Below are 18,940 nucleotides of genomic sequence, written 5' to 3' on the forward strand. Positions count from 1 at the left end.
GGAAATAGGATGGATAGAAACGTTGGCATAACGTTGCCAACTTTTCATAACGTTGGCATGTAAGTATTTACTTTCAGGGCTGGGGAGTAGCTACGATTCTGGGGCCTCTCCTATTATTAATCTGGAGTAAAATGTGTTTTCTAAATGTAAGATGTACTTTTTTAACCTTAAATGAAAGTTACATTACCAATTGGTGATTGTAGCACAGTGATAAACTTGTTTGCCTACTAGTGCTAGCAACTCACTGCAGCACCAAACCACCTGAGGCCAACACCGCTATGCACGCTCCTCTTCCATCCAAATCAATTCGAAGCTTCCTTCTTTATACCCTTCCAAGAAGTTCCCATTTTCCTTAAATCTGTCCTTACCACATCCTTTCATCCAGGGGCGTAATTTGCTATGGGGCAGGGAGGCAAGTGCTCCCTTCAGACTCAAGTTTGCCCCCCCCCAGACCTCAGTTTGGCCCCTCAGCTGAAATTCAATTTCTGCCAAAAATCTTGTTAAAACTAAAATAAGCCTGCATAATTCAAGCATCCAGAGAAATGTGTCAGTTTTCTTTTGTATATCTTTACCTTTATGGTAATACATGGATCATTTTTCAGTTTTCACTGTCATTTTAACTTGATTTTGGAAAATTGGTTCCCCCCACCCCTCAATCTGTCATCCGCAGAAGCAAGATTACCCAAAAGTCGACTTTGTTGACATACATAATAGTCGCTAAAAAATACCGTAGGCCCATACCCATGGTGCAACATACCCCAGAGAGGCAACAAGAAGAAGAAAATTAAGGAGAAGAAGAACAAGAAAAAGAAGCAGAAGAAGAAGAGGCAAGTGCTGAACCCCCGGAAGACGACACAGCTGCCCGCACTCCTCCGCCAACCCATCTATTCGGAGCTTCACTCTTTAAAACCTCCTAAGAAGTCCCAATTTCCTTTAAAATTTCCCTCACAACATTCCCTCACTACTTTCGACTCACTGCAGCACCAATCCACCTGAGGCCAATACAGCTACGCACGCTCCTCTTCCATCCCTCTCAATTCGGAACCTCTTTCTTTATAGGAGATTCGAAATTAAAAAGTTAAATTGTTATAACCTTTTCAAAAGTATGAGGTTTTTGCTTTAAAATTAAAAGACCTTAAACCTTTTCAGACCTCCTTCTTTATAGAAGATTCGAAATTAAACAGCTACGCACGCTCCTCTTTCATGCCAATCAATTCGAAGCCTCCTTCTTTATACCCTTCCAAGAAGTTCCCATTTTCCTCAAACCTTTCCTTACGACATCCTTTCATTCTTCTCGGAGACAACCCGCCTTTTGTTTGACCCTAGAAGGTTTTGCCGACAAGGACAATTTGTCATTAAGGAGGATATTTGCCTATCAGTCAGCAGAAGATAATTGTTTTGACTTCCGTCGATGACAAATTTTTCCTTGCGAACTTCTATTTCATGCCATAATTTGTAATTAATGTATTTCATTATATATTGTTATATATTGTATAGGGGGGTTGGAACCCCCCCCCCCCCGAAATGTTTGACTCGTAAAAACGTAACAAAAATGGATATAAACACATTTTTTATGCGTTTTTGAGGTTTGTTCTTTGTGTAAAAATCCCGCCGAAAAAAATCTTTGAGTAACCCCCCCCCCCCTCCCGAAAAAAATACTGGGGACGGCCTTGTCTACGATCCCTGGTTTGGTACGATCATCCCTGGAAAAAAAACAACAACAAACAAAGAAACTTCCCTGATCTTTTTTCTGGCAAAAAAACGCAGAATTCCACGTTTTTGTATATAGGAGCTCGAAACCTCTACTGTAGGGTTCTCTGATATGCTGAATATGATGTTGTGATCTTCATTTAGATCATTCAATGTTTCTGGGGTGTTTCCCCCCTTTTTCAAAAATTGAAAACTTTTGATGGGTAACATTAAACTTGATGAATTTTATATATTTTGAAAAATCATCAAAACAGGATTCTTTTAATGTATCTACCTGTTATCAAGACTCTGTTTCTTATAGTTTTGGCTGCTATTGAGCAGCGTCGCTCCTTACTTATAGTTCGTTACCACGAACTGTTTGACAAGGCTAATTTAGGTTTAACAAGGTCAAAATAGGGAAGACACTTGAATAAAAGCAGTATACCCTTTTGAGCAATCTTAGGTCTATTCACAACTGAAAGTCATGTGTTTTCTGAGACTTTTCATTTGGTTGTTTCAAAATTATGATTTTCTGATGCAGCTTTACTTTTTCATCAGTGTTGCCACGTTGTTAATTGAAAACAAATTTGTTAAATTTGACAATGGTTTTCATCAGTAATTTCCTTCCTTACCAATTGAATCTGTAAATAAAGTCTAATGGTAAATATGGGTTGAATTAAATAGAACACATGTTTATGTCTGTTTGAAAGTCATTCATTTAAAAAAAAAATAAAAGAGTATACCAAACTATGCTTTCAACCCATTCAAGAACTTCTTTTAGCAAAAACTTAAACAAATATAGGCATCAACATATTTGAATATTGAATCTATTCCTTAAATCAGTTTAACATCAACAGTTGTTTCTACTAATTATCAGCTTTAGGTAAAAAAAATTAAAAGGTAGAGGGCCAAAAAAATTTGGTCTGGGGAAAAAAAAAGTCAAATACGACTCTGAATAGTAGGATATGTTTCTTACCTAGAGACTGACTAATAGTACCAAGAAGTTCAAACATTTAGTTCCCGTTCCCAAAGGAGTATGGGTACCTGAGCCCTCATTCTAAATAGCTGAATGTGAAAATGAATAAAGATATTTCTCTTTAAGGTTTACGCAAAAAACTTAGCTCATATTCCAACGGTGAATATTCAGACGCCGAAAATATAGATGAATGTTTGAAAGCTGTCAACACTGCATTGGTACCAACAAAAATACCATCGAATATTGTTGAATTGTTTTCAGACGAAGCCTGCCAGAAGTTAGAAACTCCCTCTAAATTTTGGATTATGGTTCGAGCTTTAAAAGATTTTGTAAATAAGGAGGGAATGGCAGCTCTACCGGTTAGGGGCTCACTGCCCGATATGCATTCAGATTCAGAACGATATGTCTCCTTACAAAACACGTAAGCTTTCTTAATTCGTAGTTTTTATTTTGTTCTTGTATTTCTATGCAAAGATGCTGATTATAACATGAAACGAAACTGCTGTGAGAATAAGAGCTTTGGCAAATTCATTCGCTGCATAGTTTGATTGCAGTAATTCAAAAGACGGTATGTAACAATTTTTTGTAGGAACCAAGATTTACGCTTGGTTCCTTAAGTAAAGCAAGCGATTTTAATTGACTCACTTCATTTCCTCTTAACTTAGGTATTTAATTTTTTTTCAGAATTTGTTAAGTCTCGTCAAAAGTTGAAAATTCATGCTTTTAATAAAAGAAAAAGTTGGTACTTGTTCAGAATCCATTAGTCACGCGAGAAGTGAATTTTCGTTAATCCTAATGAAATAAAACAAAGCATGAAAAAAATATAGTTTAGAACAAATTTAGGCTATATATTTGCACATTAGGGAGTGGGGGCAAAGTATAGCATATATGAAATACGTAACCTAACCTAGGTACCTTTTTTTCCCTGTAACCCCAGAAAACTAAAGTTTAAATCTTTGTCATGGAGTGAGCAGCGCTTCACATCTAGCAAAAACCTGTTTTCCATTGTGTAGCATCTCGGTCTTTCTCGATGCAGTCTTTCTCCTGTGACTACTGGATTCTAGACAAGTAACAATTTTTTTTCTAATGTTTGGTGTCTAAAGAAATCTTTATTCTACTAGGCACTGGTTATTAATAGCATAAAAAAGCATGAAACACATCTTTAAAAGCAAGCTACACCTTCTTCAGTTGTTCGGTGTCACATTTTTCACCTTTTTTTATATATATGTAATTTCTTGCCTGTTACTATAAAAAACTATGTATGGAGGTATTTTTCATTAATAATTGCATTCCTAGTTTTTTTTTCAATAATTATGATAGTGTAAGTTACTACTAAGCCAATTGAAACAGTCAGACCACTATCGTGGTCTACTACCTGACCTTGAGAGCCCCCTACTGAAGGACCAGTCACTAGACTCCGACAAATAAAAAATAATTGTGTACGGTTAATGACTTACCCAGCCTCTAGTACTGAGAAGTATTGCAAATAATTTGTTGCTTATTTTACTCGATATTTTAATAATATTGCCTTGACAAATATTTAATGCAGTTTATTTTAGGTATTTACCTGTGAGTGTTTTTGAATGTACCAACCATTTATATATTTAATATTCTGATACATTCTATATAAACGGTCACTATTTCAACTGTGAAAATTGTTCTTGGTTTATTTTAATTTTATATTCATTGTTTTATTGACTCATTTTAATTTATTGAATTTTTTTTTTTTTTAATATCATGGTTGCCTCTTTAGGGACAACATAGTTTAGTTTATTAATAAAAATAGAACTTAACAAAATGCATGCATATATATATATATATATATATATATATATATATATATATATATATATATATATATATATATATATATATATATATAATATAAATATATATAATACATGAAAAAACAAAGTCATTCAACTAAATATTCTAGCCTGCTTATGGGCTTGCAAAGGCAAGTTGTCCTGCCTATGAGCTTGCAAAGGGCGTGACAGGAGTAGAAGAAAAAAAAGAGAAAATTTTAGTACTAGTTAAATGCACAAATTAAGTTTACCAGAAATACTGATAATACAAAAAAAAATGTATTTGTGTATAAATAAAAATACATAATTCCTTGCTGAGTTGCTCATGGAATCACTGTAACGACCAAAAAAAAGAAAAAAACTATCCACATATTTCATTATACTCCTTCACACACATCAAAAAAAAAATAAAAAAAATAAAAATATGAATAATAGCTTAGGATTCATTAATAGGATACAATTTTTCCCTGACTTTTTTTCTAAATTTTTTCAAACCATTTTGTATCATTAATACCTTGTTATTATTAAACCTTGAAGCAGCACTTGCTGCCTTAATTTTTTGTGTCGCTATTTATTTGTTTATTTTATTTTTTGATCCTTGTTTTTTTTTGTGTTATGACATGCTCATATTAGCTCCAGCTATTGGAGTGAATAAAGTGTATTCTATTCTACTTCTGCAAAAATATTATTAACCTGATTTTGAGAAGACGGGGTGTAGCAAAAGTAGACCAATGGAAGATTTTTCTTAGACGGAGCAGAGGGTAGTAATTTTTCTCTACTTTGGACCTGCGAAAAATTATCCTCGATGCAGATGGGTTCAACTAAATTAGCTGGTTTTCTAACAATAAAGTGTAAGTAAGTAAAACAAGTTAATAGACAGATTTTGTTACTGATTTTTTGATTTCAACACAAATTGTCATAATTTTTGTCTTTATGTGTTATTTTTTTTTTTTTTTGTAACAGACAATCTGTCTTAAATTTTCCTTTCTAATTTTTGTTTTCTGATAAACACTTTGTAGCAATTTTTGCCACTTTGTGCTTCTCCTTTTTTAATTTTAATCTTTTCTGCCTTGACTATAAGACTGTAAAATTGCGCTTTGAATAGCACTATTTATTTTTCCTCTTTAAAGATTCAATATTTATTTATTTAAAACGACTTTCATAGTAATGGCAAAGGCCTCAACTAAATTACGCTATATCTAACAACGCAGGAAAAAAAAGCATGATTGAACAACATAGAAAAAAAACACAGGAAAAACAAAACATTAAGCGTGATTAATGACATTTGTATAAAACGGAATAAAAGAATTGCTTTCCGGCGATTGCTGAACATCTACGTCTTGACTTTGCCGTCAAGCAGGCAATGCCATCTGGTGGGATTTTGAGTAGGTGGCTTTGAGTATTAACAAAGATAGATGGTGGTGCGACCAAGCAAAATGAATTAGGCTTGTGTAATGTGGCTTTTTTGTATTGGATGGTCATGATTAATGCTTTTCATGAAGCTAGAAGGGCTAACTCTTTGATTACTTGCACTTTTTCACAGAAAATCGTCGGAAATAATGCAGGAAATCAGCTTTAAAAGCGCTGCAACGCCGTCTCCACTTTATTTTTGAGTTATATTTATTTTTATTTATTTTAAGAATAGTATATATCTGTTTTTCTATGACAATTCTATAATCGAAATTTGGACTGCATTTTCAAAATCAAGTATCTTATTGCCAAGCGAGATCACCAAATTTTACAATCAGAATGCGCGTAATTTTATGCCAAATAGCTTAACAGCTTGCGATGTTGCTTTTGATTGAATTAGTGATAGGATGGATCGAGTGGTAGGCACCGTTCTTTGTTTTTTTTTTTGTTTGTTTTTGTGAGTTTGTGTTTGATTTATTTTTACGTAAAGAGCGATGTTAAAACTTAAAAGTAAGAATTAAAAAAACTTAAAACGTTCCTGCCAAACCGCCCTACTTCTTTCAAACAGTTCGTGGTAACGAACTGCAAGTAAGGAGCGACCCGGCTCAATGGTAACCGAAACTCTAGAAAACGGGTTTTTGATACCAATATATATATCAAAAGAATCAGATTTCAATTCTGATTTAAAATATATAACTTTCATCAAGTTTAGTGCTACCCATCAAAAGTTACACTCCTGAGAAAATTTGGCTGATTTTCAAAAAAAGGGGGAAAGACCCCTTAAAAGTTATAGAACCTTAATGAAATTCACACCATCATATTCAGCGTATCAGATAACCCTTCTGTAGAGGTTTTAAGCTCCTATTTACAAAAATGTGGATTTTTGCATTTTTTGCCAGAAGAAAGATCACGGATGCGTGTTTATTTGTTTGTTTGTTTGTTTGTTTTTTGTTTTTTTTTTAGGGGTGATCGTATCTACCCAGTGGTCCTAGAATATCGTGGGAGGGCTCATTGGAACGGAAATTAAAAGTTCTAGTGCCCTTTTTAAGTGACCAAAAAAAATGGAGGGCAACTAGGCCCCCTCCCACGCTTATGTTTTTACCAAAGTCACCCGATCAAAATTTTTAGATAGCCATTTTGTTCAACATGGTCGAAAATATGATAAATATGTCTTTTGGGATGACTTAATCCCCCGAAGTACCCAGAGGGAGGGCTAAAAGATATGAACTTTACCCAATGTTAACATATAGTATTGGTTATTCGGAAGTATACAGAAGTTTTCAGGAGGTTTTTTTCTGCTAGTGGGAGGGAAGGGTGGGTCGGGGGTTATGTTGGAGGATCTGTTCATGAAGGAAGTTTTCATGGGGGAAGGAAATCGCCAGGCAGGGGGCGCCGGACGGGCCAGCAGTATTGAGGGGGGAGGGGGACGTAGCCCACCATGTACAGGCCGGAACGTGTCGGGCGGGGGGGCTAGAGGAGGGAGTTACGCTGGAGAATATTTCCGTGGAGGATGTTTCTTTGGGGTAAGGGACATTTCTATGAAGGGGGCGCCAGATTTCCAAGCATTATTTAAAAAACGATCAGAAATTAAATAAAACAAAAAAACCAAGTTTTTCCAACTGAAATGTAAGAAGGAATATTAGAACTTAAAATGAACAGAAATTATAACGTATGTGAGGAGGGTATCCCCCAAGTCAATACCACGCTCTTTAAGCTACAGTTTTTTTTAGTGCTTTCAAAAGAGCTATCTATTCTAATTAAACGGCCTTTGTGATTCAGGGGTTTGTGAATCAAATTTTTTTTTACTTTTAACGTAAAGAGCATGGTATTGACTAAGGGCAGAACCCCCTCATATACGTAATAACATATACGTAATAAAAAAAAACAATAAAAAAACAAGCGATACGGCTCAATAGTAATCGAAACTTTTAAAAACGGAATTTTGATGTCAATAAATGTATCAAAAGAATGTGTTTATAATGCTGATTCTAAATATATAAATTTTATTAAGTTTAGTATTACTCTTCAAAGGTTTCAAGCCTGAGGAAATTTACTCGATTTTTTAAAGAGGGGGAAACATCCCCTACAAGTGAAAGAATTTTAATGAAAATCACAACGTCAGATTCAGCGTATCAGAAAACCCTATTACATAGGTTTCAAGCTCATATCTGCAAAAATCTGCAACTTTGAATTTTTGCCAGAAGAAAAATATACGAATATAGAAGTTAGTTACGTAAGTTAATTTGTAAAGACATTCATTTAGCAAAAGAAAAGTAAAATTTTTATGCAAATAAAAGCTGCATTAACTAAAAAACGATCAGAAATTAAATAAAAAAACAAGTTTTTTAAACTGAAAGTAAGGTGCGACATTGAAACTTAAAACGAACAGAAATTATTCCGTATATGAAAGGGGCTGTCCCCTCCACAACGCCTCGCTCTTTATTCCGTATATGAAATGGGCTGTCCCCTCCTCAACGCCTAGCTCTTTACGCTAAAGTTTTTTATTGTTTTAAAAAATAAAGTTGTGAGACAGAGTCAAACTTTAGCGTAAAGAGCGAGGCGTTGAGGAGGGGACAGCCCATTTCATATACGGAATAAAGAGCGAGGCGTTGTGGAGGGGACAGCCCCTTTCATATACGGAATAATTTCTGTTCGTTTTAAGTTTCAATGTCGCACCTTACTTTCAGTTTAAAAAACTTGTTTTTTTTATTTAATAAAGTAAAGTATAACTTGCAGTATGCTGAAAACTTATTAGACTCCATCAAATACTGTCAGTTGAATAATTATGTTCCATTTACCTTTCAATAGGTTTTGAAAAACACTTCTTAGCTGTTTGCTTTGTTTAAATAATCCAAGTAGCTGATAAATCTGATAAAATAAAACTGATAAAACTGATAGTAGCTGATAAAACTGATAAAGCTGATAAATCTTTAGAAACTTTAATGGCGGATAACTTGAGTAACGGCTTCTGGCTTTTGGACGGATAAATTTTTGTCTTAGAGGAGACGGTCGGAATTTGCCAAGCATATCAGCAGATAATGACTCGGATCTTGTCACGTCTGTTGACGCATAAGGTAACAACAGTGCCTCTTTGTAACCGGCTCGTGAGTGCTGTATATCAAAGATCTTTGAGAAAGGAGCGTTTCTGTGCAGCATCCTTCTCGAACAATCGCCGGAGTGTCGTTCTCTGCCGTTCACTTTTTCTGATGCTGAGGAAGGATACAACTGTCTATAATTTAATTTAAAAACTTCAGATATTCCATTTTCGTAACCAATCAGAATGCTTCATTATACATACAATATGAAATATATTGTTTTGATTGGTAATATCTGATTTCAAAGCTAGAATATGAATGGAAAATACCACTTAGTGGGCTGCTTTGAGTGGTTGATCCAATGGGTTGTATTAAGACAATAGAGGTGTTTGGCCGGCAGTAGAAGCCTCGTTCTAGAGGGAAAATTGATAAGTTATGGAAACAATCGATATCGGGTTATCGAAATGAAGTTTCCTTGTTTTAGCGTGTGTTCAACGAAGAAACGGGTTTGTGTTTGATTTGAGCCTGGAATGATGTACTCACCACACAGGCTCTAACCAGTTGTCAATTACTTCAGGGTTTCAGAGGGCAAAGGGCTATGTAAAGGGCAAACTCAGGTGCTGACTAGTCAGCTATTAACTCGTCAGTCAAACCATTTAGGGTCAGTCTCTAAAATGTACGATTGATCTCAAACCTGACTTCTGCACCACTTGCTCTTTGATTCAATTGTTTATAAAGTGGCTATGTAAGTTAAGGGCTATGTAAGTTATAAGGGCTATGTAAAAAGGGCTATAAAGGGCTATGTAAGTTATAAATAATTTCTGAGACCACACTGGCTAATTGTGACAAACAAAAAATCGTCAAAAAGAGAGAAACGAGGACAATAACAGCCAGTGAAAACAGAAGAAAAAGTTACGCAAGTATTTCGATTGAGACCTCCGCTCAACCGTCCTCAGCGCAGAATAATGCATTTTTCCCTTTTATTTGCATTGATGTTTCCCTAAAAGTTCTACGACGTTTAGGGGCTGTTTCTCCCTTTTTTCTAAAATAAGGCAAATATTCTCAGACGCGTAACTTTTGATGGGTAAGAGTACCTTTTGATGAAAGTTATATAATTGAAATCAGCATGAAAATCCAATTCTTTTGATGTATCTATTGGTATCAAAATTCCGTTTTTTAGAGTTTCGGTTACTATTGAGCCGGGTCGCTCTTTACTTATAGTTCGTTACCCCGAACTTTTAGATTAAGAGGGGTTATATATTCCTCATTAATTTAACTGGAAAATTTGAGCAATATTTTGGTCGCCATTGGGTGAAGCCATTCTGTCTGCACTAATTGTTTAAATAAATACATTTCAAGCTCCTTCATTTCTTTTTATCTCCAATAAAAATCTTAGGAGTCAATACAACCAGATTTGTTTTTCTTAATATTTTCATCCTATTGAGGATCCCTTGATCCTGAAATTTAAATTGAAGTGTCTAAATGACCTGACATTATATAAGAATCAGTTAGGGAAAAATGCAAACCTTAGGGAAAAATGCAAATAAAAGTCCAAAGGACAATATAAAAACCAAACCTCAAAATAAACACTGAAGCTGAAAGTTTATATGATTTTATATTATAAAGTTTATATACCACGGCCTAAAACCCTTTTGCTATACATAATCAAATCTCAAAAGGTGTGTTTGGTTTGATAATCTATGGATTGGAGCAGTTTCTTAAGTAAAAATCACATATGATTGTCAATCAGAAAAGAAGAAGATGAAAAATGTGCCAGGGTTTCGGGCTCTAAATGAAACAAAACATTCTTTTCCTAAACAAAATTTCTCATGGAATTTTTTCGGACAGTTTTAATGTATCGAGGATGAAAGCCAGTCAGAGTTTGTCTAAGAATTATAGAAGAAGGAAAAATAAAATGTATGGAGGAGGAACAGTGGAGTGATCTCTGCTTGGAATACGTTGCCCAGGGATCAGTCCCACCTGCTGCAGGGTCTTGAATTGCATGAAGATTATGCATTAGTTTCTCAAAATAATCAAACAAGAAGAATGAGAAAGTATATGTCTTGTACGCATGTAGTGAGGAGGAACCTGTGGGGTTTTCCTCCTAAAATTAGAAAGGTTTTACCATGTTTTCTTTTAAGTTTAATATAATTTGTCTCTTTTCGCATGTTTTTGGATTTCTGCACTCCCCGCCCCCTTGGGAATGAATTCATGGAAACATTCTTTTATTGTTGATTGCACTTTGCTTTTTCCAGATATCGACACCAGGCCACATTAGATGCAGATGCAGTTTATAAGCACGTCCTTCGTATTTTGGACGAGAGAGGATGGTCTCACAACCTTGTGACAGAAGCTGACGTTCGTTTTTTCTCCAAGAACGCTCATGCTCTGCGTCTCCAACGAGGGACTTCATACGCCGCAGAAATTGCTCTGAAGTCTGATGTTCAAACACTAGGTATTGTATTTCATTGAGATGTCTTCCTTTTCCAAAGACTATCTGAGGGACTTTAAAAAAAATTATCCTAATTTTATTAAATTTTGTTCATCTGAATGTGGGGAATACGAAAGTTAAAAATAAAGTCGGACATTAAGTATCGTATTTTATTGTCTGTTTTTTGAGCACTTCATTAACAAAAATACAAGAACCTTTCGCAAAATCTCAACCGATTAAGCTTCAGAAGCAAGGGTAAGCTCAACCTGAGCTTTAGTTTGATTAAATAAAAAAAACAAGTTTTTTTAACTGAAAGTAAGGAACGACGTTAAAACTTAAAACGAACAGAAATTATTCCGTATATGAAAGGGGCTGTCCCCTCCTCAACGCCTCGCTCTTTACGCTTAAGTTTTTTATTGCTTAAAAAAAATAGAACTTTGAGAATGTCAAACTTTAGCGTAAAGAGAGCGGCGTTGAGTAGGGGATAGCCCCTTTCATATACGGAATAATTTCTGTTCGTTTTAAGTTTTGACGTCGTTCCTTACTTTCATTTAAAAAAACTTGTTTTTTTTTATTTAATTCTTGTATGTTTTTGAGTTAATGCAGGTTTTGATTTTGGCTCACCGTTCATGAATAATTAAAACAAAATTTGCATATTAATTCCACTTTTATTTGGTTAAATGGCTTTCTCGAAACTTGTTTAATTTCATTTACGAACGTTTTTATTAGTAATAATTATAAGTAAATTACCAATTAACTTAGGTAACGAACTTCTATATTAATATATTTTTAATAAATATATTAGGGGGTTCACCTCCTAGTCAATACCTTGCTCTTTAAGCTAAAGTTCGAATTTTGTTCCAATTCCTTAAAAATGACCCCTTAATCACAAAGGCCGTTAATTAGAAGAAATAGCTCTTATGAAAGTACTAAAAAATATTTGGCTTAAAGAGCTAGGTATTAACTTGGGGGTGCACCCAATCATATACGTAATATTTTCTGTTCGTTTTAAGTTTTGATGTTGCTCCTTACTTTCAGTTGAAAAACTTGTTTTTTAAATTTAATTTCTGATCTTTTTCTTTAATAATGCTGGGAAATCCGGCGCCCCTTCATAGAAATGTCCCTTCCCCCATGAAAGCTTCCTACATGGAAAGATCCTCCCATATAACCCCCGACCACCCCCCCCCCCTCACCTACCAGAAAAAATCCCCCCTGAAAGCGTCTGTATACTTCCCAATAACCAATACTATATGTTAACATTGGGTAAAGTTCATAACTTTCAGCCGTCCCCCCGGGGTTTTCGGGGGATTAAGTCATCCTAAAAGACATAGTTATCATATTTCGACCTTGCTGAACAAAATGGCTATCTCAAAATTTTGATCGGGTGACTTTGGGAAAAAAATGAGCGTGGGAGGGGGCCTAGTTGCCCTCCATGTTTTTGGTCACTTAAAAAGGGGCACTAGAATTTTTAATTTTCGTTCCAATGAGCCCTCCCACGATATTCTAGGACCATTGGGTCAATACGATCACCCCTGGAAAAAAAAAATAAAAAAATAAACACGCATCCTTGATCTTTCTTCTGGCAAAAAATGCAAAATTCTACATTTTTGTAGATAAAGAGCTTGAAACCTCTACAGTAGGGTTCTCTTATACGCTGAATATGATGATGTGATTTTCATTAAGGTTCTATAACCTTTACGGGGTTTTTCCCCCTTTTTTCTAAAATCAGCCAAATTTTCTCAGGCACGTAACTTTTGATGGGTAAGACTAAACTTGATAAAACTTATATATTTGAAATCAGCATTAAAATCTGATTCTTTTGATGTATCTATTGGTATCAAAATTCCGTTTTTTAGAGTTTTGGCTACCATTGAGCCGGGTCGCTCCTTACTTACAGTTCATTACCACGAACTGTTTGATAAAAGTTACTATTCTTATCGTTATATCCCAAACTTTATCCTTTATTCGTTATAACCCATTTTCATTTCTGAAATATCTAGCTTGTAACCAAAACTTTATTCTTCGTGAAAATTCTGCAAGCGATTACTGTTTTCCTATCTAAAATAAACAGGGTTATTTTATGTAAGGCAAACCGGGTTGTGACCCCCTGTTGTCCTTTACCTAAACCAAAATAGCTTTCGTACCTTGTATAAGACATACCAAATACATCATGCCCGGAACTATATTTTATATTATATACATAATATATATATATAAGAGTTATATATATAAGTTATGTGTTGAAGAGAATTATTCTCGCTTTTGAAGGGAATCTATGGGCGCCGAAAGGTTCATATAAGAAAAATTGGCCTTAATTTCAATGAAACTAAAACTGAGTTTCTTGTTTTCAATTGAAAAGGAAGTAATCTTGGCCCAGATGTGAAACTAGGTAACAAGATAGTAAAAACTTCATCTAGTATAGTGTATCTGGGTCTACCTTTTGGTTGTAACGTTAATTTTAAAATTTACACTGGCCAAGAGCACTGGGTAGCTGGTGACTTTTCGCAGAAAAACCCCATTCCAGCAATTCTTTTACACTTGGTAGGTCACTGTCACTGCCAATTGTGGTGTTTAAATGGTATGTAATTTCAACTTCGAATCTAAAAATCCTTCGAAACGGTCCATATCAGAATATAACTATACTTTACTCAAATGCATGGTCAGGTCTCCAAACTACAAATATCGGCAACTTCAGCAATTGTCCTACAGGGTATAATATGTGAACCATTTCTCACTTCTAAACGTCCTCTAAAACCACCACCGCTCAAACTGCGTCAGAACACCTCTAAACGTCCACACATTTTTTGTCTCAAATTTACTGCGTAAAGAATACAAAAAAGGGTAAAGAATACGGCGTTGGACTTTACAGTCCCTACCGGCAGTGCTGATCTCTGTTTCATGGCCCTTGAGCCAGGACGTACAATGGGAGGTTGGGGGTAAACCATCCTGTGCTTCCACATACCCATCCTGTTTGCCCTTCCCCAGATTTCTCCAGGTACCCATTTAGAGCTGGGTCGACTCTGGCTGACTTCACAGAGTCACGCCACTGACACCGTCTCAAACCAAATAATTGGGAATACTAGGATCCGAACCCTCGCCCTCTCGGACAAAGGATCATAAATCCAGTGCACCAGTCCACTCGGCTAGGACAGCCTTTACTGCGTGCTAGTCTAAAAACGTCTTGTCTTTGTTTTATGAGCACTTCATTAACAAAATCCAAGAACCCTTCGCAAAATCTCAACCGATGAAGCTTCAGAAGCAAGGGTAAGCTCAACCTGAGCTTTAGTTTCGTTAAGTAAAAAAAAAACAAGTTTTTTTTAACCGAAAGTAAGGAACGACGTTAAAACTTTAAACGAATAGAAATTATTCCGTATATGAAAGGGGCTGTCCCCTTCTCAACGCCTTGCTCTTTACACTAAAGTTTTTTATTGTTAAAAAAAATAGAGTGATGAGAAAGAGTCAAACTTTAGCGTAAGGAGCGAGATTTTAAGGATGGGACAGCCCCTGTCATATACAGAATAGTTTCTGTTCGTTTTAAGTTTTGACGTCGTTTCTTACTTTCAGTTAAAAAAACTGTTTTTTTTTTATTTAATTTTTGAACGTTTTTGAATTAATGCAGGTTTTGATTTTGGCTCACCGTTCATGAATAATTAAAACAAAATTTGCATATTAATTGCACTTTTATTTGGTTAAATGGCTTTCTCGAAACTTGTTTAATTTTATTTACGAACGTTTTTATTAGTAATAAATATACGTAACTTACGAATTAACTTACGTAACGAACTTCTATATTCATAGATTTTTAATAAGTTTATAAGGGGGCTCGCCCCCTAGTCAATACCTTGCTCTTTAAGCTAAAGTTCTAATTTTGTTCCAATTCCTTAAAAATGACCCCTTAATCACAAAGGCCGTTAATTAGAAGAAATAGCTCTTATGAAAGTACTAAAAAATCTTTGGCTTAAAGAGCTAGGTATTGACTAGAGGACGAACACAATCTTACACATATCAATTTGAGTTCGTTTTAAGTTTTGACGTTGCTATCTAATTTTAGTGGAAAACCTTGTTCTTTCTTTAAATTTAATTTCTGATCTTTTTCTTTAATAACTATGGGATATCCGGCGCCCCCTTCATAGTTATTCCACTTTCTCCATAAACACTACCTTCATGGAAAGATTTTCCCACATAACCCCCGACCACCCCCCCCCCCACCTACCAGAAAAATCCCCCTGAAAGCGCCTGTATATTTCCCAATAACCAATAGTATATGTAAACATTGGGCAAAGTTCATAAATTTCAGCCCTCCCCCGGGGTCTTCGGGGGATTAAGTCATCCTCAAAGACATAGTTATCATATTTCGACCTTGCTGAACAAAATGGCTATCTCAAAATTTTGATCGGGTGACTTTGGGAAAAAAATGAGCGTGGGAGGGGGCCTAGTTGCCCTCCGTGTTTTTGGTCACTTAAAAAGGGCAATAGAATTTTTAATTTTCGTTCCAATGAGCCCTCTCACGATATTCTAGGACCACTGGGTCAATACGATCACCCCTGGAAAAAAAAAATAAAAAAAAATAAACACGCATCCTTGATCTTTCTGGCAAAAAATACAAAATTCCACATTTTTGTAGATAAGAGCTTGAAACCTCTACAGTAGGGTTCTATTATACGCGGAATATGATGATGTGATTTTCATTAAGGTTTTATAACCTTTACGGGGCCTTTCCCCCTTTTTTCTAAAATCAGCCAAATTTTCTCAGGCACGTAACTTTTGATGGGTAAGACTAAACTTGATAAAACTTATATATTTGAAATCAGCATTAAAATCTGATTCTTTTGATGTATCTATTGGTATCAAAATTCCGTTTTTTAGAGTTTCGGTTAGCCTACTATTGAGCCGGGTCGCTCCTTACTTACAGTTCATTACCACGAACTGTTTGATAAAAGTTACTATTCTTATCGTTATATCCCAAACTTTATCCTTTATTCGTTATAACCCATTTTTATTTCTGAAATATCTAGCTTGTAACCAAAACTTTATTCTTCGTGAAAATTCTGCAAGCGATAACTGTTTTCCTATCCAAAATAAACAGGGTTATTTTATGTAAGGCAAACCGGGTTGTGACCCCCTGTTGTCCTTTACCTAAACCAAAATAGCTTTCGTACCTTGTATAAGACATACCAAATACATCATGCCCGGAACTATATTTTATATTATATACATAGTATATATATATATAAGAGTTATATATATAAGTTATGTGTTGAAGAGAATTATTCTCGCTTTTGAAGGGAATCTATGGGCGCCGAAAGGTTCATATAAGAAAAATTGGCCTTAATTTCAATGTAACTAGAAATGAGTTTCTTGTTTTCAATCGTATAGGAAGTAATTTCGGCCCAGATGTAAAACTAGGTAACAAGACAGTAAAAACTTCATCTAGTATAGTGTATCTGGGTCTACCTTTTGGTTGTAACGTTAATTTTACGCGTACTTCGTTAGTAGATGACCCTGCTAGCAAAGGCCGTAAAGCTTACGGTATGTTACGGTAAATTTGAAATCAAACTGGCTCTGAATGGAACCCGAGAGGGTAATATAGTTAGAAATTGGAAGAGTTGATAAAGAACTTCGATATTGTGATATTCAGTCTCCAACGATTTATTTTTATGATTCGTGTCTCCTCTTTTAGCTCAATTCGATTCTTTGCTCTTTTTTAAGCGTTTAGACTGTAGGGGTAGGGGCCAGCCCCCCCCCCCCCCTCTCCAGTTTTTCTGGCACCCTCAGTTCCATTTTTTTTTCTGTTTTTACTCTGTTTGTTTAAATAAACATGTCAGTTTGGGCAATAATTAGCGCCCTTGTCATATTTCCCTGTCAAAGGCCAGAGAGCTTACGGTATCCTTGTGTCTTCAAAAGCTTTACACAATCGGCAAATTCCAGCCCAGCTAGGATGGTTAAACCACATGTACTAGCGCTCTCTCTATTTTGGACCTTTTATCACAAGAATAAACGTACAATATGTTCTTGCATTTCCGATTACATTTCTCTTGCACCTACCTCCCTGGAAACCTAACAAAGTGATTAGTAGCCTTTATAACACACGCGTCCCTTCTTTTGTTTTATCTTTTATTATACATTACTCCACTAGTGACGTATGTCTTTTAGGGGGAAATTCATTCTCATGTCTTGCTAATTTTATCTTAAAACTACATTTTCTGTTTTTGGTGTCATATGTGTGTTCGCATTGTTAAGTGGATTATATATAGTTATCCCCCCCCCTCCGTAGGTTTTGATAATTGCCTTTTTTGTGTCTTCATACAAAAAAGAATTGAAAAAAAGCCCGCCCCTTCATTTTGGTGCATTGGCACCCTGGCCTAAAAAACTTTGCTTTTGACAGTTTTGTTTTCAACCCTATCTCAGGACGTCTTGATTTTCGTCTGTCATAGCTCTATTGCCAAAAACTTATATGGTAGTAAATTTTAAATTCAGAACCACTGGAAAACTATACTTCCAGCCAGTTAAAACAGCTTTCTGGTGTGAAAAAGAATTGGGAAGGGGGGAATTTTGAAAACATCTTTTTCTGGCGCTTTTATTGAAAAGAAATCAACCCCTTTTGGGTATTGACAAATACCTTTTTTGTGTCTTAATAAAAAAAAAAAAACCGAAAAAAAATCCTTCCCCTCATCAATTTTGGTGAATTGGTACCCTTAGCCTTAAGAACGTCACTATTGACAGTTTTTAATTTTTTTTCCACCCTATTTAAGGACATCTTGATTTTCGTCTGTCTCCGCTCTATTGCCAAAACGATATCTGGTAGCATTAAATTGGTAAGTTCAGACCCGCTGGAAAAGTGTTCTTCCAGCCAGCTAAAGCAGTTCTATTGGCCTGGAACAGAAGCGCTAATTTGGGGAGGGACTACATTTCGACAACATCTTCTTTTAGTGTTTCATTTAAAATATCACCCCCCCCCCTACCCTAGATCTTGAAAAGTACCCTTTTTGTATTTTCATTAAAAAAAATCGAAAAAAGCCCCCCTCCCCTATAGTGTTGTTGAATTGGTGGCCCTGACCGTTAGAACGTTACTATTAGCTGTTTTCTATGTATCCCCGCCCTATTCCAGGACAAAGATTTTTGTACGATCACCGTTATATTGCCAAAAAGCCTTCTGGTAGTGTTAAATTGGCAAATTCAAACCCACTGGAAAAGTGTGTTTCAAGCCAATTACATCAATGTTTGTCCTGGTATAGGGGTGCGAATTGCGGAGGGAGGGGAAGGGGAGCTACATTTCGAAACCTCCTTTTTTAGTATTTTATTTCAAAAACGCTCCCCTCTACTACTACTACTACTAACAACTCATCGCAGCACCAAGCCGGCTGACGCCAACACTGCTACGCACGCTCCTCCTCCATCTCAATCTATTCAAAGCCTCCCTTTTTACACCCTCCCACGAATTTTCTATTTCCTTTAAATCTTTCTTTTTGACGTCCTCCCATCCCAGACGAGGGTGACCTGCTTTCCGTTTAGCCCTAGACGGTAGGCCGAAAAGTACAATCTTCGGTAATCTGTCATCTTTCATCCGCACAACGTGCCCTAGCCACCTCAACCT

The 18,940-nt window shown here is 35.7% G+C and overlaps 1 protein-coding gene across 1 annotated transcript in view; it reads left to right on the forward strand.

Moving 5' to 3' along the window:
- The window catches only part of APP-BP1 (Nedd8-activating enzyme E1 regulatory subunit APP-BP1), a 71,269-nt gene that overhangs the window by 29,032 nt on the left and 23,297 nt on the right, over positions 1-18,940 (forward strand). Inside the window, exons 5-6 of the mRNA XM_089095200.1 lie at positions 2,792-3,086; positions 11,171-11,370. Coding sequence (XP_088951326.1) covers positions 2,792-3,086; positions 11,171-11,370 — 495 coding nt within the window. The remainder of the gene's footprint in view (positions 1-2,791; positions 3,087-11,170; positions 11,371-18,940) is intronic.

Source organism: Artemia sp. Qi Xiang Cuo, chromosome 10 (assembly GCF_049724085.1).
Source record: "Artemia sp. Qi Xiang Cuo chromosome 10, ASM4972408v1, whole genome shotgun sequence".
Lineage (NCBI taxonomy): Eukaryota > Metazoa > Arthropoda > Branchiopoda > Anostraca > Artemiidae > Artemia > Artemia sp. Qi Xiang Cuo.